The sequence below is a fragment of the Mandrillus leucophaeus genome, unplaced genomic scaffold (assembly GCF_000951045.1).
Source record: "Mandrillus leucophaeus isolate KB7577 unplaced genomic scaffold, Mleu.le_1.0 Scaffold464, whole genome shotgun sequence".
Lineage (NCBI taxonomy): Eukaryota > Metazoa > Chordata > Mammalia > Primates > Cercopithecidae > Mandrillus > Mandrillus leucophaeus.
The window spans coordinates 1,042,642-1,070,185 of record NW_012104965.1 but is presented as its reverse complement, the minus strand read 5'-3'; the positions used below and the strand labels follow the sequence as shown (position 1 = coordinate 1,070,185).

Genomic DNA, 27,544 nt, shown 5'->3' with positions numbered 1-27,544 from the left:
ATAATGTGTATAAATCACTTTCACAAAAACAAAAGTCATTACTTTTTTAAAGGTATTTAAGTTTCATCATAATTTCCATTATAAGATTAAAGCCTAAATCTAATTAAAACTCAAAAAGTAAGGAAAGGAGGATGACCTAAGACAAATCCTGTGGAATTCTAAATGATAAGAAGAAAACATGGATAAAATTCGAAAGTCACAAATAGAAGAAATACCAAGAATGTAACCTCACAGACGCTAAGGGAAGAGAGTGTTTCAAAGAAAAGCTTCAAAGACTGGTTAAATTCTGTTGAGTGATGAGGATGAAAACTGAAAAGGTTATGCCAGCTTTACTAACAAGGAGGTGAATGCTGTGAGAACTTTCTGTAGAGAGATAGAAGCAGAAGCCACACTGGATAAGATTGAAAATGGAAAGTGAAGAAATAAGACTGTTGAAAAGTTTAGTTATGATAGAGATAGGGGAGTAGCTAGAGAGTAGAGTTGAAAAAAGTTTTTATGTTGTTTTGGTTTGTTTTCAAAGATGAGGCAAACGTGTAAATGCCAACAGGAAGGAGCCAGCCTGAGAAACATTTTGACTTTAAGAGACCAAGAATAACAGTGTCAAAGTTTCTTTTATTATGAAAAGAAATTAACAGCTAATTAAGCATATCCTATGTACCAGGCAATGAATTTTTTTTTTTAGATGAAGTCTCGCTCTGTTGCCCAGGCTGGAGAGCAGTGGTTCGATCTCGGCTCACTGCAACCTCCGCCTCCCAGAGTAGCTGGGACTACAGGCATGTGTCACCACCCCCGGCTATTTTTTGATTTTTTAGTAGAGACAGAGTTTCACGTTAGCCAGGATGGTTCTTGATCTCCTGACCCCATGATCTGGTTCTCGATCCGACCCCGTCACCTGCTCACCTGCTCACCTCAGCCTCCCAAAGTGCTGGGATTACTACAGGTGTGAGCCACCGCGCCCAGCCGTATTATTTTCACACAAATTATCATGTCTCCTCACCCACACACACTTCAAAACCTTCTTCTATCTTTCCTTGTTTCCCAAAATACTTTTGTTTAAAGTACAGCTCAAAGGAAAATATTTAGAAAATTTTCCTTAATAAACATCATTCCTTTTCTAATCTGCTGGTACAATCCTAGTTATACCCTAAATTATAAATACAATAAAACTACCATGATAAAATGAATCTGGATATACTGCTATTGATTTCTATTCTCTGCTCAGCCTCTGTTCTCTGCAGACTAAATTATATTCTTATATAATTTATATTCTTATATAATTTATATTCTTATATAATATACTTATATTCTTGGGATCTTCAGGGTAGACAAGGCCATACAAGGAAACCCTAACTCGGAAATAATTCAGCCACCTATTCACTTAGGCACCAAATGTTTACTAAGTGCCTATGGGGCAAGGATCGACCTACTTACTAGTAAGGCTACAAAGATGAGCAAACAAAAGGTTAAAATACACTGTTGTTAGTATAAATGATAACTTACATGAATTTAGGAAAAAGTTAAGTGTAGCTTAGGAGATTTTGTAACTAAAACAGACAAAAGTCCAAAGGAGCATGCCTGGAATGTTGTTATAACTAACAAATCATGTTTATTTAACTGTCTGAATTAGGAGTGCTAACCAATGAAGAATATATAATCTGCATGGAGAATAATAAAAAAAGTCGGATGGCAGAGAGAAAAAATTTGTGTCTCTCCAAGATACTAGGTAAGGAGGTTTCCATGTATCAATGAAAAGGAGAATTCTGATCCATTCGTTAAGTAATCCCTACAATAAAGATATCAGGATATCTTAGTTTTGTGACACTTAAAAAAAAAAAGTCTGTGCTCACGAAACTCATGAGAAACATCTTGTGAAATGTTTTCCACAAGAATGCACTCATCAGCACTGTCCCTTTGACAAGTTTTATTCCTAACAGCATAGTTTACCTAATAGTGTCACGAATTTGGTTTGTAGTATAGGGTATCCTAAGTGGAGACAAATTCTGGGTATCTTGACAAAAGTTTGAGTTTGAGGAGTGCCCCTTTACCACAGCAATCCCTCCAAAGCAATCTCATTCTGCTAAGTTTAGTCTATCCTCCTTACACAAACTAATATACTTAAATTCTCAAAAAGAGAAAGCTTCATAAATCACTCATTCCTGAAAAAAATTACATATGTATACTTTCTAAAATCATGTTAAAATGGAAAATATTAAGTTAGAATTTAAACCATGAAAAAATCAGAACAATTAGACAAGAGAAAGATATAAAGGCAATCCAAATTAAAAAGGAAGAAGTCAAATTATCCCTGTTTACTGATGATAAGATCTTATATTTGGAAAAACCTAAACACTCCACAAAAAAACTATTAGAACTGACAAATTGAGTAAAGCTGCAGGATACAAAAATCAACATATAAAAATCAGTAATATTTCTATATGTCACCAAGTCAACATTCTGAAAAGGAAATCAAAAGACTAATCCCATTTTAAACAGCCACAAATAAAATCAAATACCTAGAAATTAACCAAACAAGCGAAAGATCTCTATAATGACAACTATAAAATACTGACAAAAGAAATTAAAGAGGACACACACACACACAAAAAAAGGAATGATATTCCACGTTCATGGATTCAAAGAATCAGTGTTATTAAAATGTCCATACTACCAAAAGCAATCTACAGATTCAATGCAATCCTTATCAAAATACCAATGACATTCTTCACAGAAGCAGAAAAAAAGTTCCTAAAATTTATATGGAACCATAAAAGGCCCAGAATAGCCAAAGCTATCCTAAGCAGAAAGAATAAAACTGGAGGAATCACATTACCTGACTTCAAATGATACTACAGAGCTACAGTAACTAAAACGGCATGTACTGGCATAAAAATAAGACATACAGCACAGAACACAGGACCCAGAAACAAATCATATACCTACAGTGAACTCGTTTTTGACAAAGATGCCAAGAATGTACACTGGGAAAAGACAGTCTCTTCAATAAATGTTGCTGGGAAACTGGATATCCATATGCAGAAGAATGGAACTAGACCCCTATCTTTTGTCACATTCAAAAACCAAAATAGATTAAAGACTTACATCTAAGACCTCAAACTATGAAACTGCTACAATAAAATACCGAGGAAACTCTGCAGGACACTGGACTGAGGGCAAAGATTTCCTGAATAATACTCCACGAGCACAGGCAACCAAAGTAAAAATAGACAAATAGGATCACATTAACAAGCTTTTGCACAGCAAAGGAAACAACAAAGAAACAACCTACAGAATGGGAGAAAATATTTGCAAACTACCCATCTTAGAAGGCACTAATAAATAGAATATATAAGGAGCTCAAACAACTCTATTGAAAAAAAGTCTAATAATCTGATTTAAAAATGGGCAAAAGATCTGAATAGACGTTTCTCAAAACAATACACACAGATGGCAAACAAAGTGCCCATCAACAGATGAATGCATAAAGAAAATGTGGTACTTATACACAATGGAGTACTATTCAGCCATAAAAAAGAATAAGATCCAGTCATTTGCAACAACATGAATGGAACTGAAGGTCATTATGTTAAGCAAAGAGTCAGGCATGGAAAAGACAAACATCCCATGTTCTCACTTATGTGTGGGATCTAAAAGTTGAAACAATTGAACCCATGGAGATAGAGCAGAAGGATGGCTACTAGAGGCTGGGAAGGTCGGTGTGGGAAAGGGGTGAGAGAGAGGTAGGGATCATTAATGGGTACAAAAAAATAGAATAACGCCTAGTAGCTGACAGCACAACAGGGTGACCATAATCAATAACTTAATTGTACATTTTTAAAGAACTAAAGGAGTATAACTGAATTGTCTGTAACACAAAAGATAAATGCTTGAGAGGATGCATACACCATTTGCCATGATGTGGTTATTACACATTGCATGCCTGCATCAAGACATCTCATGCACTCCATAATTATATACACCTACTATGTACTCACAAAAATTAAAAATTAAAACTAAGCATAAATAATAAGAGAATGTGTTCACTGTTGATATATGATAATACAAACATTAAAATAAAGTATACTGCAATAAAACTATTTTCAACTATAAATTTATAATAATATAAATACTAAAATATAAACATAAAATAGGTGCTATTATCTTTCATTGTCAAAACTGAAAAGAAATTTAATAAAAAGAAATGTCTAACTTTCAGTTCTTCATTTATTTGCAGAAAGAAAAACCTCAGTGGAGAACACTGCTAACCACTATATAAGTAAAGCATAAAACTGACATTTAAATTACAAAAATAAATACAAAAGCCAACAGATCATTTATTTTGGTACACAATTATGTGTTCACAGAACATATCATATGTACAGAATTTCCATATGTAATAAAGTCACTGCATACTGCTAGCTTCAATGTTCCTATATATTGCAGGAATTACCTTGAAAAATAAGTGGTAGCTATTAAACATTTAAATGATGTATTAAAACATATTGCTATCACAAAAACTGTACTGGCCTGTGATGTTCCCTTGACTGCCTCTGACCTGCTGCTTGCCCTGAGATAGGTGCATACTTAGAATATAAAGTAAGTTTTTGGAAAGAATGCTAAAAAGAAATAAACAACAAAAAACTTCTATTTATGTAACTCCAAAGGGTTTCGTGTATGTTAAGTTGAAATGTGAAGAAAACTGAAATAAAAGAAATAAATATTTCTAGTGCTGAGTGATGTCACACTGCACATGAACTCATTAAACACACACACATGGCCAGGCGCGGTGGCTTCATGCCTATAATCCCAGCACTTTGGGAAGCCTAGGGCAAATGACCTGAGGTCGGGAGTTCAAGACCAGCCTGACCAACATGGAGAAACCCTGCCCGTACCACAAATACAAAATTAGCCAGGCATGGTGGTGCATGCCTGTAATCCTAGCTACTTGGGAGGATGAGGCAGGAGAACTGCTTGAACCCGGGAGGCAAAGGTTACGGTGACCCAAGATCGCACCATGGCACTCCAGTCTGGGCAACAAGAGCTAAACTCTGTCTCAAAAAAAAAAAAAAAAAAAAAGGACACATACACAGCATTCTTTCTGGAACTCACATGAAGTGAATAATCTGAAACAGCCTCTTTAAAAAAAATCTTCGGCCAGGTGCAGTGGCTCACGCCTGTAATCCCAGCACTTTGGGAGGCCAAGGCAGGTGGATCACGAGGTCAGGAGATTGAGACTATCCCAGCACTTTGGGAGGCTGATGCAGGCATATCACTAGGTGAGGAGTTTGAGACCAGCCTGGCCAACACGGCGAAACCCCATCTCTACTAAAAAACACAAAAAAACTAGCTGGGCGTGGTGGCAGACATCTGTAATCCCAGCTACTCAGGAGGTTGAGGCCGGAGAAACACCTGAACCCAGGAGGTGGAGGTTGCAGTGAGCTGAGATGATGCCATTGCACTCCAGTCTGGGCAACAAGAGCAAGACTCTATCTCACAAAGAAAAAAAACAAACACAAAAAACCAAAAACAACCCCTTCAAGTATTATGTTATTGTAAGTATGACTTACTTCAGGACTTTCAAATGAAATGAAAAAAAAACAAAAAAAAAATGTAAAATTTAAGTATAGAAGTTGTTTTCCCAAATTATTTTTAAAACACAAACATCAAAGTACTCCATTTTTGCTTTTTTTTTTTTTTTTTTAGACGGAGTCTTGCTCTGTCACCCAGGCTGGAGTGCAGTGGCACGATACTGGCTCACTGCAACCTCCGCCTCCCAGGTTCAAGTGATTCTACTGCCTCAGCCTCCTGAGTAGCTGGGATGACAGGCGCGCGCCACAACGATGGGCTGATTTTTGTATTTTTAGTAGAGATGGAGTTTCACCATGTGGTCAGGCTGGTCTCGAACTCCTGACTTTGTGATCTGCCTGCATCAGCCTCCCAAAGTGCTGGGATTACAGGCGTGAGCCACTGCACCTGGCCCAAAGTACTCCATTTTAATAAGCATTCCATTTTGCTTACTGAAAGTTTTAGGAGCAAATAAGCTTTTTATGTCAGTTACTCACTCTCGTTTGTTTTTATGCCTTTCACTGATATAAAATGGACGTTTAAAAACTGAATTATAAAGGTCAGAAAAGGGTTAAAGTTTAGAGCACTGAAAATATGGGGAAAAAGGTAAAAAAAACTGTTGAGACATTGTAAGTCACTTTTAAAACGAAAAAAAGCATTTGCTTTTTCCTTTTCTGGCTAGGCTTCTATAGACCAAACTGATGAGTAAACATATTCTTCTCACAGGAATAATGAAGGGTTCTCTTTCACAAACCAATGGGGTTACAATGGGGTTACTTAGTAGGCTGTCATGTTCTTATCACATTTTACACATGAAGTAACAGTTCATTACACTGAAAGCATAAATTCAGCTATGTAACTTTACTAATAACCCACCTTTTTCATTTTCTTTGTATCTACAAATGCCAACTGGAATTTCTGCTTGAAACATGGAGCCCACCATAATCTCCTATTTTAAAAATAACATAAAACATTAGTAAGATCTAGTAACAGATTTTATATCCATTTTCTAGCCTTACCATCTTAGTAAACTGTTCCTGGTTTCTCTGTCATAAAATACAAAAACAATTAACTACCTCAGAGGTACCTTTGTGAAGATGAATGACAAATAATGACTGGATGAAAATATTAGTAATAATAATGAGGTGAAATGCAACATAAACAATAAATACAAACTTTACTTCAAAATATAGAGACAAAGAAGTGAATTCTGATAACTTCATTAGTAAGATAACTGCAAAACCCGTAAAAAACAAAGTCAAATTCAGATATTTTCAGAGTATCTACACTTAAGACAGTGGTCTTAAAATATGATCCCTGTATGAGCAGTATAGCATCAGTGTCACCTATGAAATTTTTGTTTTTTTGAGACAAGGTTTTGCTCTGTCACCTAGGCTGGAGTGATCATGGCTCACTGCAGCCTCAACCTCCCAGGCTCAAGCAATTCTCTCACCTTGGTCTCTGAGTAGCTAGGACTACAGGCACATGCCACCACACACAGCTAATGGAAAACTGTTAGAAATGCAAATGCTAAGGTCCCACCCCAGACCTACAGACCTACTGGAACTCTGGGGACAGGACTCAGTCATTGGTATTTTAATAAGCTCTCTAGGTGATTCTGACATACACTGAAGTCTGAAAAACAGAGCTTCAAGTTAAGAAAAATAACAAAAAGGGTTTGTATAAAGCTCAGCAGGGGCCGAATGAAAGAAACTCTAAACAAAATAGATAAAGCAGGTTATGGTTTGACTTTCATTAAAACAATACAAAATGAAAAACCTCCTCCCATAAATATAATTAAATAGGAAATCTAGTAATCAAATCTATATAGTCAAATCACAGATTAGGTGAAACTGGCTGTTCTGAAAAGCAACTGGAAACTACCACTGGTGAAATTTCACAATGCAAGGAGACCAAGATTACAGTACCCTCTTTTGTCTGATGGCTAAATGTTAAGAACACACTGACATTTTCAAAACTGGGCATGGAAGGTACAAAATCATGGTCTAGAAGTTTTGATAACTCTTAGGATTTGGAAAATCTCTCTCCTGCTATTATTACCCCACTGATGTGAGGATCTCATTTTATCCAGTACAACTTCAAAGACATGCTTTATGTAATAAAGTTATTGCTATACCTAAAAGAAAAACCAATCCTTCTCATGATCAGTTTTCTAAAAGAATCAAACTTACAACAAATTTTCTCTACTCTTACAATGGAATTCTCTTTATGTCTTCTACTATAAAAAGAGTCCTTTATTGTCACATCTTGTGCCTCTTTTAATTTAATTCACCTATGCCTACCAAAGAACACTGTCACATTACTAACCCTGGCTGGGGTGCTTCTAAACGATCAATGCCTGGATCAATCGCAGGACAATTAAATTAGAATCTATGAATGAAGGCCCTGGTAGTCAGCACCTCTAAGTTACCCAAATGATTCTAACATAAAACAGGGTTGAGAACATCTGGATTAGTATAAAGATAGGTACTTCCTTTTTCCTGTCCAGTTCTGAACATTTCTTTTCATCTGTTAATTTGTTGTGTAGTACAGGGAAGAGAAGGGAAACAGCTTTGAAGATCATTATATGTAATGTTATCATATATGTAATTTTCCTTTAATCTTTCAAGCAAGCCCCATAAGGCTGACATTGTTATCCCTATACTACATGTAAGAAGATGCTCAAAAATTTGATTTTCTCAGAAGCACACAATTACTAAGTTCTAGAGCTATAACTAAAATTCAGATTTGACTTCAAAACTGTTTCCCCTACCTTGTTTCTATAAAAACTCAATTTCGTAAATCTTTTTTTTTTTTTGAGACGGAGTCTCGCTCTGTCACCCAGGCTGGAGTGCAGTGGCTGGATCTCAGCTCACGGCAAGCTCCGCCTCCCGGGTTTACACCATTCTCCTGCCTCAGCCTCTGGAGTAGCTGGGACTACAGGCACCCGCCACCTCGCCCGGCTAGTTTTTTGTATTTCTTAGTAGAGACGGGGTTTGACAGTGTTAGCCAGGATGGTCTCGATCTCCTGACCTCGTGATCCGCCCGTCTCGGCCTCCCAAAGTACTGGGATTACAGGCTTGAGCCACCGCGCCCGGCCAATTTCGTAAATCTTAAAAAAAAAAAAAAATGAAGCTCTGAACCTTGACAATTATTTACAACAACAAAATCACACTGAAAGAAAACAATCTGCATTTACTCTGGCCTGCTTTATTACATAATTTTTTTTCCGAGAAAGGTGTGGTTAATTAATACCCTTTCTGAGTAAGGTATGGGTAATTAATACCCTCCAGCAATGAAGGTGTTCTACCTCTTAGCTTTTGTTCTTGCATTTAAAAAAAAGCACTGAATGCTTAATCAAATACTCTACTGAACACTCCAGATTAAAAAAACAACATATGTTGAAGATACATAAACTTGAATATGTAGTGGGACAGCAATTTAAAAGGACTCCCATGGTTTCTAGCTTTTTTCATCTTAATTTCTGCTTACTGCAGGAATCAGATTAAAAACAGGATGAAAGAACCCTTGCCCAAATGGGCCACACAAATAAACTTTTGTGATTCTTGTTTTCTGTCTTGAGTTCCATCATTTGCTCAAATTAACACATACCGCACACTGGGCTAATCTTGTCTCTCAACAAAAATAACATTATTTCTTTTATATAAATGATTTGTTTTAACCAGTTCTACATAAAAAATTTTTTTGAAGACATGGGGTCTCACTAGGTTGCCCAGCCTGGTCTCAAACTCCTGGGCTGAAGTGATTCCGCCTACCTCAGCCTCCCAAGCTGGGACAACAAAGGAAAACATTGCAACCAGCTAATTCTACATAACATTTTGACAGATTTTCCTAAGAGCTCAGTTCTTTTACAATAACTTAAAATTCTTTAACTTAACTGTATGATTAATTATATGCTATATATTTTATAATTAAAAACTAATCTCAACATATTATCTTTAAATTCATTTCAGAAATTAAGTTGTATATAGTTATAAAGAAGCCAAATCTCTTTCTTCACACAATAAGCTTACCAGTTATAAATGTCAACATTAAATTCAATCATTTGGAGAGTTTTCCTTTTATAAAGTAATACAGAATGAAAAACTTACAAACTACTAAACAAAATTTACTTAACAAATATCAAAGCCTCCACAATTGCTTTCCATAATATTGAAAAATATATATATGATACTTTTTACAGGGCAACAAATGCCTAATTCAGCACTACTTCAGGACTAAATCAGAAATGTGGATTTTTGTTTTATTTTTTGTTTTGTTTTATAAAATGAGACAGGGGGCCAGGCATGGTGGCTCAAGCCTGTAATCCCACCACTTTGGGAGGCCGAGACAAGCAGATCACGAGGGCAGGAGATGGAGGCCATCCTGGCTAACATGGTGAAACCCCGTCTCTACTAAAAAAACACAAAAAACTAGCCGGGAGTGGTGGCGGGCGCCCACAGTCCCAGCTACTCGGGAGGCTGAGGCAGGAGAATGGCATAAACCCGGGAGGCAGAGCTTGCAGTGAGCTGAGATCCGGCCACTGCACTTCAGCCTGGGTGACAGAGCGAGACTCCGTCTCAAAAAAAAAAAAAAGAGACAGGGTCCCGCAATGCTGCCCAGGCTGGTCTCAAACTCCTGGGCTCAAGCGATCTGCCTGCCTCAGCCTCCCAAAGTGCTGGGATTACAGGCGTGAGCCACCACACCCGGCCAGAAATGTAGATTTCTAATCTTAGTTTGAGTGCCGACTTCCTCAACAAAATCCAATCCTTTAAATTCATTTTATTTTATAAAAAGATAAATATATCTCTAACCTAGATGTGTTAAGGAATCTGAACATTTACCAAACATTTAAATGTCATAAAAGTGCTTACATCGATTTTATCAATATACATAGTTAGTAAAAAATAATTACACTAGGCTTTTAAAAAAATATTAATTTATCTAAATTTTGGGAAAATATTGTTCTAACTACCTTTTTCCAGTCTTCTGATGGAATGTAATCTTCATCTTCTTCAGATTCTTCTTCTACTTCACTGTCTAGAATAAATAAGACACCAATACTATAAAATGACTGCTTAAACTGTCTACATCTACAAATTATTTTTACATCTACCATCAAATATTTGGATATGCTCAAAAGTATCTAATGAATTAAGCCAAGATATTTCTAACCAAATAATTAACACCCTATCACTTAAAAAAACAAAACCAAAAAAACCATTAACTTTCTACATAACTGTATTCTCATGAAATGATTTCCTATAAAAACTTATGGGAAAACACCGATTTAGAATAAAGATAATATTACCTTACTACATATTTCATGACAGTTTATTTTTCTTCAAGTGTTTTTCTTCTTTTTAAACTAGAGAAATTTAGGTGTATTTATCAATATACCTAAAAAAGGCTAAGAGGCAAAGAAAGTAAAAAATGGAAACTAAGGGAAAGACTATGAGAAATAAAAATATGACCATGAAACAAACATTTAAAAACAGGGCAAGGAAAAAACAAATACAACTGAAGTCAAGCAGTACATGACACAATTACCGTAGTATATTCACTAACAACAGGGACCGTGCATTACTAAACTAATAACTTACAATAAAAATCCATTTACTGTTGAAAAGAATTTCAGACTAAATGAATTTAAAGACCAGTTTAAAAAATGAGGATTTTAGGTAATACCTAAAATAGTAAAAATTATATTCAAATATTATCAACCAGTAACACTTACTTGTATCAAAATATTTACATCGACGTGGGCGGATAATTTCCTGGGCATCTTGAGAAGCAACAGATTGTGATGGATCATCATTGGAAGACTGAGTTTCATCCTCCTGACCTGATGAATCCTTTATATTCTCCTCCTGAGGAATAATAAATTTAATTTCTTTAAGATGTAAAGAAAATGGTTGCAGATGAAAGGCCATAGCATATAAATTTTGTTCTAATATAAGCAGAAGACTAAAATGAATATACTAGATGTAATATCGTATTCTGGGTTGGATCCTGCAACAGGAAAAAGTACATTAGCAGAAAAACTGGTATAATTCAATCTGCAGTTACTAGCACCGTACCAAGATGTTAACCTCAGCAGAAGCGGATCATATAGGAACTTTCTATACTAGCTTTAAAAGTTTTATAAATCTACAATTATTTCAAAATAAAGAAAAATAAACACAAACTGACAATTAGCCTTCATTATTTAAAAGCAATAGCATTTTTTTGAAAGTTGGTATAAATGGCCAGGTGTGGTGGCTCATGCCTGTAATCCCAGCACTTTGGGAGGCCAAGGCGGTTCATGAGGTCAGGAGATCGAGACCATCCTGGCTAACGTGGTGAAACCTTGTCTCTACTAAAAATACAAAAACTTAGCCAGGTGTAGTGGTGGGCGCCTGTAGTCCCAGCTACTTGGGAGGCTGAGGCAGGAGAATGGCGTGAACCTGGGAGGCAGAGCTTGCAGTGAGCCAAGATAGCGCCACTGCACTCCAGCCTGGGTGACAGAGCGAGACTCCATCTCCAAAAAAACCACACAAACAAAAAAAAGAAAGTTGGTATAAATAAATTAGAATAAGCACTGGAAAAAAAAGAAACTTGAAACGAGAAGACCAAACTGTTACCTCTCAGGAGCAGATTACAGGGGATTTCCAATTTTTATGTTATGTATTTCTGTAATATCTTAATGTTTAACACTTTTAAAATCAGGAAAAGTAAAGATGAAAAACAAGTAATCAAAATGTATTAAGAAATTTTAACTTCAACAAGAATAAAGACTATAATCTTAAATATATGTATGTACACTTACTTTATTTTCCCCACTACAGCCACTGTTGTCATCATTATCAGCATCTTCATCATCTTCACCTTCTTCTTCCTCTTCCTCCTCTTCCTCATCTTCTTCAGGTAGTCGAACAGTACTACCATAACCATAAAGGCTGAGAAGTTCATGAATTGGCATGTCACCTTCCTAAATAAATAAAAATAAAAGTTAATTTCTGAATCAGTGATATTTCTGATTCCCAGGCTATAATCCACAAATCTCTGGAGTATTCATTCTATACTGAAGAATAAAAGCTGTATTATGAATTCTCAGATCATAAAAAAGTAAAACTGAAAATATTTCTGAAACCCATGAATATCCCAATCTTTTTAGTATTTCTATAAAATTAACCAATTCCAATTGCTGACAAGATTTTTAAGTATAATTAAAAAGTAGCCTTGGTCTAACATGGACTATTCTTTTTGCAATCAATTCAATATATGCACAATGACAGTTAACGCTATGCATGGATGCCCACTCTTAATAAGAGTACCATACTTGAGGGTGGAGAAATAGAACAACGAGAATTAGACTATAAATTAAGTTAACAAACCCAGAAAGGCAGATGAAATTCAGAGCATCCAGAGCTCAGCCCGAACACATGAAAAAAAAGCCAAAAAAAAAAAAAAAAACCAGTAGTAATATACAGAAATGATAATGGACTACATTAACCACATATTCTTTTCTATGGTTATCTCCATTTACACATAAAATTATCTCATGCAATCCTTACCATCTATCATACCGACTTGTTATATTATTTCCATTTCATAGATGAGAAAACAGAGGCTGACAGCTTAAGCATTTCTTCAGAAATCACACAAGTTACAAGGAGTAGAGCCAGATTTAAACAGTCTAACTCCAAAAGCCCATATTCATATCAATATACCACGGTGCCTTGGCCAGGGACTTCCCTCAATCCCCACAAAAATCAGACCCTCTGTGGATGCAAAAGAAATGTCCATATGCAATGAAATGAGATCAGCTTTCTATACAAACTACTCACTCTAACCAGTAAACAAGAAAACAAGAAATGCACAGCATCAGGGAAACGTTAACAGAATTCTGATTATAAAAAGAAAATTTAATCCAAATCATGTGAACACATTATACACTCATGCACACCCACATACAATGCACATGGTCTGAAGCAAAACAGTCAAAAAATCATCAGTTTAGAAGCTAGAAAAAAAGGGTAATCATGAATAAGGCATGGTTCATATTTCTCCAGCAGTCATGAAAAGAAAGAAATAAGTCTAGCTAGTGTGTTAAACACATTGCTACAATGGGTATGGGTAAATCAGACTGGATTAGATGACACAATTAACCTCCATCACTCAAAATCCATGTGAGAAAAAATTAATGATTATAATTTGAAAAGATTTTCTTATGAAGAACTAGGAAGAAGGCATCATCCAAAACTTCTATCTCACATTACAAATGGATATTCTGGTTATGAATGAGTTTGTGAATCTATTTCTGAAAGATAAATCAATTCCAAGACCCCTAATGATTTGCAGAAGCTACAACCTGAAAAAGTGGTAACTTTATCAAGGCAAGGTATTGCCACTCTAGCTAAATAAGCCGCTGGCAAACAACTGATAGCTCTTATACTGTGTTTCTCAAAGTACAACACCAACAGTGCTTTAAGTGTTCAAGTATCTGGTCCATGTACCAAGGATCTGGTACAGGACATTGGTATTTGGGAATGTGGGAAGTCAGTCCTTAGGAACTAAAACAAAACTTCGAAATAAGAGACAGAAGTGTAATAAGAGAAATGTAATGAAAAGGCTAGATTTATTTTTTTGAGACAGAATCTTGCTCTGTCACCCAGGCTGGAGTGCAGTGGCATGATCATGGCTCACTGCAGCCTCAACCCACTGGGTTCAAATGATCCTCCCACCTCAGCCTCCCAAGTAGCTGGGACTATACATGTGCACCACCATGCCTGGTTAATTTTTGTATTTTTCATAGAGAAGGGTTTCACTATGTTGCCCAGGCTGGTCTCAAACACTTGGGTGCAAGTGATTTGCCCACCTTGGCTTCCCAAAATGTAGGATTGGAAACGTGAGCCACCGTGCCCAGCATAAAGCTAGTTTTATACACAAGAATAACAAATAGCTGCCATAAAGTGTCTTCTATGTGTCAGGCATTTGTGATAGATGCTTTGATTTCATTGTCTTTTTTTCTTGCAACAATGAAAGCAGTGTCAAAACACACAATTCCATTAAATCTGCACTGATAGAGACTTTATTATAATACCCAGACCTCCTAATCTCAGGTCATTTAACTTTGCTTAGGCTCACACCCTGCACCCCAAAATCAGAAGCAAGTTTAGCAACTGATCACTATTGTGAAGAAAAGCCACTGAAGTCACTAGTATGCATAAGGGCCCCAAAAAGATAAAACATAAGCATGACAGTTTGCAACTAAAATTTACATAGGCCTTAAGAGTTCATGAAAAACTTGTTTCATTATTTGATCCTCAAAACTATCCTGTTACTACTACCTTTAATTTTTATAACTGTGTTATAACTAATCCTTCGAAATCACACAGCTAATTACACAGCCGTGCTCTATTTTGAACTCATCTTCTGACAAGATCATGGTACTTGGTTCACTCCAAAAAAAGAGGTGTATAATCAACCAAATAAATGCCCTCAGACTCTCTATCATTGGTCTGTCTTAAGGGCATCTGAATTACCTTGAGGGTTTACTAAAACGGGCTGCTGAGCCTCACCCAAGTTTCTGACCTAGTAAGTCTCCGGTGAAGCCTGAGAACCTACAATTAAAAAAAGAAAAAAAAAAAATCTCAGGCGATGCTAATGCTGCTGGTATGAGACCACCTTGGAAACCACTAATCTCACAGGTCTGGATGAGATACCTGCAAATCACCTTATCCAATGGGAGGTAATAAAGCTTGAACATTAACTTTAATAAAGCTTATCATATGACATATGATATCCAGCTCAAATATTTGTCAAAAGGATAGGTGACATACTAACTACACGGAGAAAAAATTTTTCTTTTTTAACCATTATCAAGAATGTAGAATGTCTGACAATCATAGTTAGATTAAGGTTTTTCCCTCTTGGATATACAGATGAGAAGTGTGACTCACTTTATAAAAATTCATTTCTCAGGCCAAGCGCAGTGGCTCACGCCTGTAATCCCAGCACTTTGGGAGGCTGAGGTTGGCAGAACACTTAAGGTCAGGAGTTCAAGACCAGCCTGGTCAACAAGGCAAAACCCCAACTCCACTAAAAATACAAAACAATCAGCCACAGGCATGGTGGTGCACACCTGTACTCTCAGCTACTCAGGAGGCTGAGGCAGGATAATTGCTTGAACCCAGGAAGCAGAGGTTGCAGTGAGATGAGATCATGCCACTGCACTCCAGCCTGGGTGACAGAGTGAGACTGTCTCAAGAAAAAAAAAGGAAAAAGGAAAAAGAAAAAAATTCATTTCTCAAAGAAAAATTCTCCAACACCTCCAATATTGACTAAGCAGAGAACAGAGAGTCAAAAGTGGCCTGATCACAGTGCATTTAGAGGGGGAATGCTTGAATTACAATCGTAATAGAACTGGCACAGATGGAGAAAAATCATTCAAGTCACAGGAAATGACAAATGCACAGGTACAGAAACAAAAATGAATAATCCAGTCACCCTGATTACAGCAGACATACCATTTATAGTAACTAAAAAAAAAAAAAGTATCATTTCAGAAGGCTACACATTACTGAAAGATCAGTTATAGATTAATGAAAGTGAGGATTACTATTTTTAACTACTTTCTCTAGTTCTATGTAATTTTTAAAGGGATCTGTTATATTCCTGACTCAATTTGAGCATACTGAATGGTTACTAACACTATGGAAGTATTTAGGGGAAATTACACACACAATAAAACACTCAACATGAACTTAGGCAGGGGAAGATTTAGTTTGCTTGCCAAGCAGACTGAGTCAAGTGGGAATCCACTGCTATCATTCACTACACATTCACCTGTATTATGATCAGAAACTAAATGAAATTAGTGGTTGTGGAAAAGAAAAAATTTAAAAGATGCAACAGGATTCAACCAGGGATTAGGAGAGATGGAGGTCCTGGTGATGCTGAATCCCTGGTTCCATATATTCCTTGTACCCAACTACACATTCATATACCTTCTAATAGTTTATTTTTACACAAGGTTATTTTTAGATGGATTTTATCAAATGTAAACAAAATATCCTTACTTACTCAATCAACAAAATGCTTACTTATGCTGGGCGCAGTGGCTCACACCTGTAATCCCAGTACTTTGGGAGACTGAGGGGGCAGATCACTTGAGGTCAAGAGTTCAAGACTGGACTGGCCAACACGGTGGAACCCCATCTCTATTAAAAATACAAAAACTAGCCAGGCATGGTGGTGCTGGCATGTAATCCCAGCTACTCAGGAGGCTGAGGCAACTGCTTGAACCCAGGAGGCAGAGGCTGCAGTGAGCCGAGACTGTGTCACTGCACTCCAGCCTGGGCGACAGAGTAAGACCCTGTCTCAAGAAAATTAAAAAAAAAAAGAAAAAAAAATGCTTACTTAATAGTATTAAACTTGTAACTCAGCTGTCACCCAATATCAAGTGAGTAATATCAGCTTAGTAAGCAACAAAGAAAAAATCATCACCACCAAAAATACAACTTGAAGCATGACAGCATAAAAAGTCTCTTATTTAATCTAAGGTAAAAGTGAAAATCTTGCAGCAAACTCTGGGCTACAACTACAATAAAAACCAGAATCAATTTTGCTGAGGAATCCTGTTTCAAATTGCAATAGCATGTATTTGTGTTCCTGCTTTGTGCTAACTGAAATACTTAAAGATTTAGCAAGCATAAACAAGCATCACATAAGGATTATTTATTTCCCCTGCAAGCCTCTCCTACTCTCTTCTACTTCTGTACTTTGAAATGTTCTTTCTTCCATTCCAAACATTTATTTTCCTTGAAAGTTCACCTCCTGGACCACAGCAGCTGACATAATTGGAATCACTGTATTCTCTGGCCATATATTTGGAGTGGGCACATGACCCACGCTTGTCCATACTTTGTTTCTGGATTTTTATCAACAGCAACTTAAGAAAGAAGCACAGACTATCTCAAGAAGTAAATGTGGGAGACCTACAAACTGACAGCATCATATGAAGAAAGTTGGTCTGAAAAGAGAAGTCAGGTGAGTCAGGTGGGACATGGTGCCTCACGCCTGTAATCTTAGCACTTTGGGAGGCCAAGGTAGGCAGATCACTTGAGCTCAGGAGTTCAAGACCAGACTGGGCAACATGGCGAAACACTGTCCCTACAAAAAATACAACAAGAATTAGCTGGGTGTGGTGGCGCATGCTCACAGTCCCAGCTACTAGGGGGGCTGAGGCAGGAGGATGGCTTCATCCAGGGAGGTCGAGGCTGCAGTGAGCCAAGACTGCACTGCTGCACTCCAGCCTGAGTGACAAAGTGAGACACTGTCTCAAAAACAAAAAGAGGTAAACCATGTAGACAAGCAGAAATAGAGAAAATAAATTCTGGTGGCACTTGAGTCCCTGGGGAGCAGATATATCCCTCCTTTAATGAAATTCCATGAGACGTACATGAAATTCTTCATTTTGTCTAACCTAGTTTGAGGTTAGACTGTGTGTAATCTAGTTACAGACAGATTTCTGTCTCTGCACCCCCAAATTCCGATGCTATAAACAGTAATAATATGGTGTAACACAAATATTCTGTTATTTCCCTCTGAAAAAAAGACTTAAGGATGAATAAAACTTGGCCAAAAGTAGTACACTATTATACCAGGGCCTGTCAGCCACCTGTTCCAGAGAATTTCTCATAAGTTTATATTACCAAAGGCTACATTCTACCAGTTACTCAAGGGCTTACTTCAATTTAAATTGAAACATCACAATAAAGTGGCACAGTGTTTTAATCCCATTCACGTAAGTGTTAAAAGAGTATAAAAAGGGGAGAACAGAGTGTAAGAGAAAATTATGTGTCAAGTTGTAAATTTTCAGTTATAGGTCAGGGACTTTTTTGAATCTTATGAATGACATTAACTACTAAGATTTATTTTGTGTTTATTATGTGCCAAATATTATGTTAAGTGCTTTAGATATATTATTCTTGTAATAACATCTGAAGTTTAACGATCTTAAGTAACCTATCCTAAGTCACAAACTGAAATAAGAAGTAGAGCTGGATTACGAACCTGGGCAGTTTAACTCACTGCTTTACACTGCCCTTCTGTACATATGCGTATATACTGCCTTCTTCAAAATCTAACATCAGGTTAAGTATACAGCATCCTGTTATAATGTGAACTAAGAGGGCTGATAATCTGTGAGAAATAAGGAAAGTGAGCATAGTACATGATAAATAAAAATACTGGAATGTAGCCAGGCACGGTGGCATGCACTTGCAGTCCTAACTACTCAGGAGGCTGAAGCGAGAGGAAGGCATGAACCCAGGAGTTTGAGGGTGCTTGAGTTATGACTGCACCACTGCACTCCAGCCAGCATGACAGAACGACACCCTGTCTCTAAAAAATTAAATTAAAAAAAAAAACAAAAACAGGAATACACACTGTATTTGCAGATTGTACTTTAAGAAATGAGTTGTTTTACACTGTAACAAAAGGAGGGGCAATCATGTCTGCATAAGCTAAAGGAAGGCTGGCTGAAGGTGGGAGAAATTGACTTTTTAAAAGATAAACTGACCAGGCTCGGTGGCTCACGCCTATAATCCCAGCACTTTGGGAGGCCAAAGTGGGAGGACTGCTTGCACACAAGAGTTCAAGACCAGGCTGGGCAACAGAGCAAGAACCCATCTCTACAAAAAATAAAAAATTAGCCGGGCATAGTAGTGTGCCTACAGTCTCAGCTATGCAGGTGGTGAGGCAGGTGGATCGCATGAGCCTGGGAGGGTGACAGAGTAAGACCCTGTATCAAAAAGGATAAACACCATATACTATATCTCAAGTTAAGTCTGCTCTAATTTCAAGACAATAGGGTAAAGTTATCAAACACCAACATATTATAAGGTTGGAGTGGCATCCAACTCCTAGCTGCAGAAAAGGTGCTAGTTCCTAGCTCCTTCTCCCTCACATCAGGAGGTTAGTCATTAAGAAATGACAGATGCTGACCTTCAAGTCAGGGCCATTTGATGGATGGAGATAGTACTCTTCTTACACCTGTTGTACCAAAACTGACTTACCAATAAAATGCTAATGAAGATAGGAAGAAGAGGCTGATTTCCGGCCAAAAAGGCCTAAGGGACCACATCCAGACTGAACTAGAGAGATGGTTCCTAAGGTAACCAACCTCTTGGGGCTGGGGCTTGACTAGAAGATACAACCATATAGGAATGAAGGCAGTGAACTCTTCTTTATAATCCTCACACTGAGATTTCTTTTCTATCTATATAATGTGTGTATACTTCAATCTCTCACATTTTAATCTCACATTTTAATTATTCTCTAGCTCTGGAGATTCACTGGATGGAACACATCTGGTACTTTAAAAGTATATATTAAGTACTGATACTGTTATAGTATGATTTTTATAAAATATATCTAAATACATGAAGATACTGCAATCTAGATCTTTCTTTTCCCAAATGGACTGCCACAATTGTGCCCATTTAGAGTCTCTGATTTTAAAGAGTTCATTTGGAAAACAGAGTTAAACGCGAGTGTTTCTATTTGTAGCAAACAAAAGTCCATCTATGGCCAGGTGCAACAGCTCATGCCTGTAACCCCAGCACTTTGGGAGGCTGAGATGGGCAGATCACTTGAGGCCGGGAGTTCGAGACCAGCCTGGGCAACATGGTAAAACCTTGTCTCTACTAAAAATACAAAAATTAGCACACGCCTGTAATCCTAGCTACTCGAGAGACTGAGGCAGGAGAATTGCTTGAACCCAGGAGGCAGAGACTGCAGTAAGCTGAGATCGTGCCACTGCACTGCAGCCCAGGTAACAGAGTGAGACTCTGTCTCAAAAAAACAGAAGTCTATTTACTATGAGAATGATTCTGATATTCCCTTCAAGATCCCCACAATAAATAATAACCTATATACCCAATTTTATTAAAACATGTTATCTTTTATATTGCCATAATCCATGCATACAAATGTAACAATACACATCAAAACTTCTATCATTAGTTTTCACTGAAAATTCTAGAATTCAAATTCAATGAACTTAAAACCAAATGCTATATAGTTATTGATATTTCCTGAATGAATGTCAGAGTTCTGCCACAATACATCAAAAATTCATTTCATGCAACCGAAGTGTAAGGTGAAAAACACTTTATCAATCCCTGACATAACTAATGTTTTGCTTCTATAAAAGCAAATAAATAATCAACACAACAAAATCTTATTCACTTTTTAAATAAAAACAACAAGGATTTTGTTTGGTTTATACCTAAAGAGTTAGTAACTCTAGGAAATCCAACAAATTGGCTCCAAAATATTGCTTAGCTTCAGGTTATAGATGAAAAGCATTCTGTGCTACTTAAAACAAAGCTTTAATTGTTTCTGGGAGAAGTCAGAGAAGAATCTGAGAAGGTATAAGGTTGCCTAGTTGAAAGGATGATAAAGGATTGGTTCAACTGTCTTTTTTTCCCTATCTCTATAAATAATTCTATTTTAACTTCTATTTCCTAAGGCAGAGTCACTTGAAAGCAAGTTTTAAGGCACTATATGGGGCTGGGGAAAGGAATAGGAGAGAGAAACAGGAAAAGGCAATGATATAACCAAAATTTTAGCACAGCCCATTAGTAATTTTCCACTAATTAAATGTAATAAATATTTCATTTTCTGAAATAGAAAAAAATCATTCTAACTCGTAACCCATTATGAAAACTGTACTTATTTTCTCTTGCTAATTAGTATTTGAGCTAATACAGAATATAAGATAAAAAGTATAAGATTTTATTACTGTACCTTTTATCCCACAGATGGCTATTCAGAAGCAAAAAATATATCTAAAGTGATAGATGCTTCTCTGAATATAGGCAAACTGAAAATAATTGTCTTCTCACTTCAGAAATACATGAAGTGACTATGATTGTTAAATCAACTGTTTCCCTTGATTCAGAATCTAGATTCTGAATCATTCAATTATAACTGTTTTTGAATCGCTTCCCAGCCTCCTACTTTTAAAGAATAGTTCTGACTCCAAGTTCTTCAAGTGCCCTGTTTTCAGAGACACAGTCTCTGATAAATAAAACAACAGGGTAAATAGTAGTAACATTTTTACTCTGTCACCTAGGCTGGGGAGCAGTGGTGCTATCATAGCTCACTGCAGCCTCAAATTCCTGGGCCCCAGCAATCCTCCCACCTGAGCCTCATGAATTGTTGGAACTACAGGTGCTTGCCACCATGCCTAATTCATCTTTTTAAAAATTTTTTGGTAGAGATGTGGGTCTCACTATGTTGCCCAGGCTGGTCTTGAATTCCAGGCCTCAAGTAATCCTCCTGCCTTGGCCTTCCAAAATACTGAGATTACGGGCATAAACCACTATGCCCAGCCTTTCATATGCTTTTTAACCCATTCTTGAAAGACTTTTGTGATAGCCAATATATAACTTTGACACATTAAATTATTCACACATTGTGGATTAAGTCAGCTGTAATCACTAAATGATCTAATCCCAAAGCCAGCTCTAATCCCACAATGGGATCACCTAACAAGATTTGAATAAACAGTAATAGAACTCCTTTCTGAGCTCTTTGAATGTATCCTTTAAAAAGTTACAAACTAAAATTATGAGACATAGGTCTTTATTACCATAAAAGTATAAGCACATTTTCCATGACATTATGTATTCTAAATCCTTAAAGACTGAAACTATGTCTTATTTCTTATGTTCTTTTTATCATGGAGTACAGGAAATCATATGCATGATAAAATTTTATTAGAACATACCAGACTGATATCCATTCATTCATACAATACTTTTGAGTGAACACTCTTGCAAGGTACCATGAAATATACTGGTGAATAACACAGTCATTTTATTTCATTTTATCTTCTCAAAACCAGTGGCGGTACAGCCAATAAAGAAACAATTACAAATTGTGTCCTAACACTAAAGAAAGCATTGAATAGGATACAGTGGTATGTATAAATAAATAAATAAATAAATAAATAAATAAATAAAACAAAACAAAACTAATTAAAAGCTAATTAGGGGACAGGAAAGGCTGCTATTCTGAGGAGGCAACACCGAACCCAGAGGATAAGTAGCCGGCCTTGGGCTTCAGCTTATTGAGTGAGAATAAGCTGAAAATCCTTGAGGCAGGAAGAAACTCGCTTATTTAACAACAAAAGCAGCTAGTGTGGCTATAACATAGGTAGTATGATACATGGATGAAAAACCATTATCATAAAGGTGGCCTTGCTGGCCTGGTTGAGGAGTTTGGGTTTTCTTTGTTTATAATAGCAAGCCAGGAGGTTGATATAAATTGATTTACGTTTTGAAAAGAAGATTATGGCTGCTGGGTGGAAATGTATCAGGAGAAAGATGGTAAAAGAGGAAATGGGGAAACCAGTTAGGAAGTTACTGCAATAGTCTAGGCTAGAAATAATGGCAACCTAGGCAGCAATGGAGCTAAAGAGTCGGCTAAGGGATATTCTTGTGGATACAAATGATAGGTTTATTTAGAAGTAAGATATTGAAAGAGAAGGAAAATGACTCACTGGTTTCTGACTTAGGCAACAGGGTAAACAGTAGTGCCACTTTTTACTGATAGAACAGGGAAAAAACAAGTAGAGAAAAAAACAACAGTCAATAGTTCTGTTTTGGACATTTATAATTTAGAGATGGCCGTTGAGATAAGCAAGCAGAAATGTCAAGGTGGATAAACAAAACTGGAGACAGTAAATAGGTTAATGCTAGAAATAGAAACTAAAGAATACTAAGCATATAGACACCATGGGAATAAATTCAATCACACAGCTTAGTGACTTTCAAATTTGGTGTACATATAATGCCAACTTACTTAATGAAGATGTGGATCTGAACCCCACCTCCAGAGATTCAGATTCAGTATGCCGGGGGAAAGGTCTAAAAATCTGCTTCTTACAAGTAAGTACATGGCTGATTCTAATGCAGCTGACCCTCATACTACATTTTGAGGAGCACTGATCCAGACAAAGACAGGAGAGAAAAAAAGAAGGTCCAAACTGAGAATTACAAACTGCCAAAATGTAAATCTTGAGTAAGGGAAGAAGAGTCTGCAAAAGATACTGAATAGGAACAAAAAGATAAAGAAAACCAGACTGTGGTGTACTCCAGAATTCAAGTAAAAGAAGGGAGTGTTAAACTACATTGAATACTGCTGAGAAAAAGTAAGGTAGCAAGAGAAAAGTGAACATAACAATAGATATAACAAGGAAAGTTCACTGGTCACCTTGATAGGAAGAGATGGAGATAATCTAGAGCACTGTATGTAGTGAATGGAAAATGTTATTTCAAGACATTTTTGGCTCTGAAGGAGAATAAGTAAAAGATATGGTAACTGGGGAAGGACAAAGGGTATATAAGAGGCTGTGCAGAATCCTTTTATAGTCTATTTTTGACCAGACCTTTTGTAGTAGAATCCTTTAATAGTCTATGTTTTACCAAAGTAACTATGTGAATTCTGTTATTTCACATAATAAAGTCATTGTTTTTAAAAGCCTTTCTTTTCAAACTTTAAATATACCACCTATGATCACACAGAATTTTTCAGTCGTTAATATATAAAACAATTTCTCTCCTAAACAGAGAATCAAAATTTCAAATCTTCCCTTTCCACAAAAAAGTTATAACTAATTCATACCCTAGCTCTACATGTTATTTACCCTTGCAAGATCTTCTATTTCAGAACTGAAGTTTGTTTCTCCTTCCATCATTTCTTCCTCTTCTAATGTTCGTTCATCATCAAAATCGTGAACCAGCATGTCAGCTGATGGATCAAATTCATGGTCATCTGATGTTGCTGAACCTCCTGGTAAGGAATATTTCAAAAAGTTTGGTAAACCAAATTAAGTGGATCTTATTAATATTAATGTATTTATTTTTATTTGAAGCTGGATGTAAGTCAAAAGTACCAAGAAAAAGCTACGCACAGCAACTATTATATATTGCTTTTTAACAGTTACAACGGCAAAATGGGAGGAAAATATTTACAGTTTTAAAAGTGTTTATAATGTTATAAATATGAAACAAGTTGTAAATAATAAATGGTCATATCAAATAAGAACAGGTTTTTCCTGTGGAAAAAAGTCACAATTCTTTTTTGTCTTTTTCTTCTTTGAGACAGGGTCTCGCGCTGTCTCAGGCTAGCATGCAGTGACACAATCACAGCTCACTGCAGCCTCGACCTCCTAGAGTCAAGCGATCCTTCTACCTTTACCTCCAAAGTAGTTGGGAATACAACCACCACACCCAGCTAATTTTTAAATATTTTTTTGGTAAAAGCAGGGTCTTGCTGTGTTGCCTGGCTGGTCTTGAACTCCCAGGCTCAAGCAATCAACCTGCCTTGGCTTCCCAAAGTGCTGGGATTACAGGTGTACCTGGCCCTAAAAAACACAATTCTTAACCATTTGATTGATGTTTGATAGACCCAAAGAGTTTGAACTCCTCTGGCCCATGAGGAGACTGTAAGTCAGCCCTCGGCTTCTGTGTCTGTGGATTCAACCAACAGCAGACTGAAAATATTAAGAGAAAAAACAAACAAAAAACCTCTGTCTGCCTTCAACACGTACAGGCTTTTTTCTTGTCATTATTCCCCAAACAACACAGCGTAACTATTTACACAGTGTTTACCTATATTAGGTATTTTTTTTATATATATACACATACACACACACACACCAGAGATTATGTAAAGCATATAAGAGAATGTGCATAGGTTACACACAAATACTACGCATTTTGTATCAGGGATTTGAGCATCCACAATTTTGGTATCTGAGGGAGGTTCACAGATACCGAGGGATGACTGTATAGTCATGTGAAATATACAGTCATCTGAATACACAGTCTAGTGAAGACACAGCTGCACTCAAATATTATTATTCTGTAAGTACTTCCTTGAAAATACATTCTAGTGGCTGGATGTAGTTGCTCATGCTTTAATCCCAGCACTTCACGAGGCCAAGACGGGAGGATCACTTGAGCCTAGGAGTTTGAGACAAGCCTGGGCAATATAACGAGACCCCGTCTCTAAAAAAAATTTAAAAATTAGCTGGGTGTGGTGCTGTGCGACTGTCATCCCAGTCAGTAAGGAGACTGAGGCAGGAGAACTGCCTGAGACTGGGAGGTCAAGGCCACAGTGAGTCATGATCACACTACTGCACTCCAGCCCGGGAAACAGAGCAAGGGCCTGACTTTAAAAAAAAAAAAATCTAATATTTGGGTAGCTGTCCTTAATTTAGTGGATTTTGATCAGAAATAACCCAAAAGACTGAGTAGAAGAGCAAAATTTATTAAAACTGCATACAGAACTCTTATCAAAGTCATTAAAAATAATCTAGTAGGTAACTGACATGTGGTTGGGGAATACTGCTGGACCCTATAGGGTCAAGCTTTGTAAATAGCATAATGCAAAGGCTGGGCATACATAGTCTGTAAAATATCCCCATGTTTTACTACTGCCAATGTGGACCTAGATTTGCAAAAGCATTGTTTACTAATAAACAAATGAGTTACCGAACACTGAAAAATTAGCAATTTTTAAAGTTTTAACTGTTGATGGTTAGACATTAATAGATGTACCTATTCTTTCATTTCACTCCAGAAAGAGAACCAATAAGTAAGGCAAAGAGACAGAGCTGACTTCTTGAAAATCTGACTATTATGAATAAAGGAGTGCCCAAGGCTTAGGGTTTTTCAGTTACAACAATTTTCAAAAGAATCATTTTTTGAGTGCTTACTATGTGCCAGACAGTATGTTCAAGCACGTCATATACATTATCTCAATTAATCTTCAAATAATCCTACGAAGTAGGTATTATCACCCCATTTAAAGAGGAAAAAAACAAAATAAAAACTCAAGGCTTAGAGATTTTAAGTAGCAAGTCTAAACTTACAAAGCCAGTAAACGGCAAAGATGAATTTGAATTCTGGGTATACTAATCCCAACACCTATGCTTTTATTGCACTCCAAGCCTCCCGTAAATTAATTTAGTATACTGCCTCAAAGAATACTCAACGAGAGTCTATGTACTAAGACAAGTGAATGCCAGCCAGGTCACATGGCGAAGCACTTAACATCATTGTGCCCTTTCAGAAGCACAATACTGATACTAGACCAGGCGCAGTGGCTCATGTCTGTAATCCCAGTACTTTAGGAGGCCAAGGCAGGAGGATTGCTTGAGCTCAGGGGTTCAAGAAAAGCCTGGGCAACACAGTGAGACCTCATCTCAAAAAAGAAAGGAAGAAAGGAAGAAAGGAAAAAAGAAAGGAAGAAAGGAAGAAAGGGAAGGAAAGGGAGAAGGAAGGAGGGAGGGAGGAACTGATACTAAATAGAAAACTAAAAACATAATTATATGCCAAGTCAGATACCTTCTACCAGTGTATAGTAAAAATGAATTAACGCTTATCAAAGTTTTAGAATAATTTACAAAATAAAAACTTTTAGAAAAGCGTATTATCTTAATTTTCTTCCAGAAATTAAGAAAAGCTTAGCACAGTTTCAGCAGAGCATCTTAGTACTGCTTGAGGGAACGGACACAAGGGTTTCATAGGCGCACAATTTGAGAAACATTAATATAGGTGTAGTTTTCTGTCCCAATCCTTTTCTCTTCTGAGTTTTCAAAAGAAAACTCTCCTCAAACTTTTCAGTTCACTCAGGAATCTTCTGGAACACTGAGTGGTCCAGTAAATATGTATCCCTACAAATGATGCTATACTTTTCTCCCTTGTGGGCAGAAAGACCCTAAAAAGTCTTCACACCATCTCTTTGTATACTATTATCCCACTCAGAATATAATTGTAATTGGACACAGGTAATATCAAAAATAATTATGCTTAATTCCTTGTTATACTCTATTGACTTTTTAAAAAATTCAAGTTCACGGGTATACAGCATCAAATCATGTGTTATAATTCACCTGATGTCCATTTTTTGTTATTAT

General features: G+C 36.8%; 1 protein-coding gene across 10 annotated transcripts in view; it reads right to left on the bottom strand.

Annotated features, from left to right (window-relative positions):
• The window catches only part of MIER1 (mesoderm induction early response 1, transcriptional regulator), a 63,903-nt gene that overhangs the window by 18,102 nt on the left and 18,257 nt on the right, over positions 1-27,544 (bottom strand). For 8 of the 10 annotated variants that reach the window (XM_011994969.1, XM_011994968.1, XM_011994972.1 and 5 more), the window contains 5 exons: positions 24,266-24,411; positions 12,371-12,532; positions 11,300-11,432; positions 10,538-10,602; positions 6,439-6,511 (listed from right to left, as the gene is read on the bottom strand). In XM_011994969.1, the coding sequence (XP_011850359.1) occupies positions 6,439-6,511; positions 10,538-10,602; positions 11,300-11,432; positions 12,371-12,532; positions 24,266-24,411 (579 nt within the window). Of the gene's footprint in view, positions 1-6,438; positions 6,512-10,537; positions 10,603-11,299; positions 11,433-12,370; positions 12,533-24,265; positions 24,418-27,263; positions 27,328-27,544 lie in introns of all 10 variants that reach the window. The other 2 variants (XM_011994965.1, XM_011994974.1) reach the window with 2 other exon arrangements.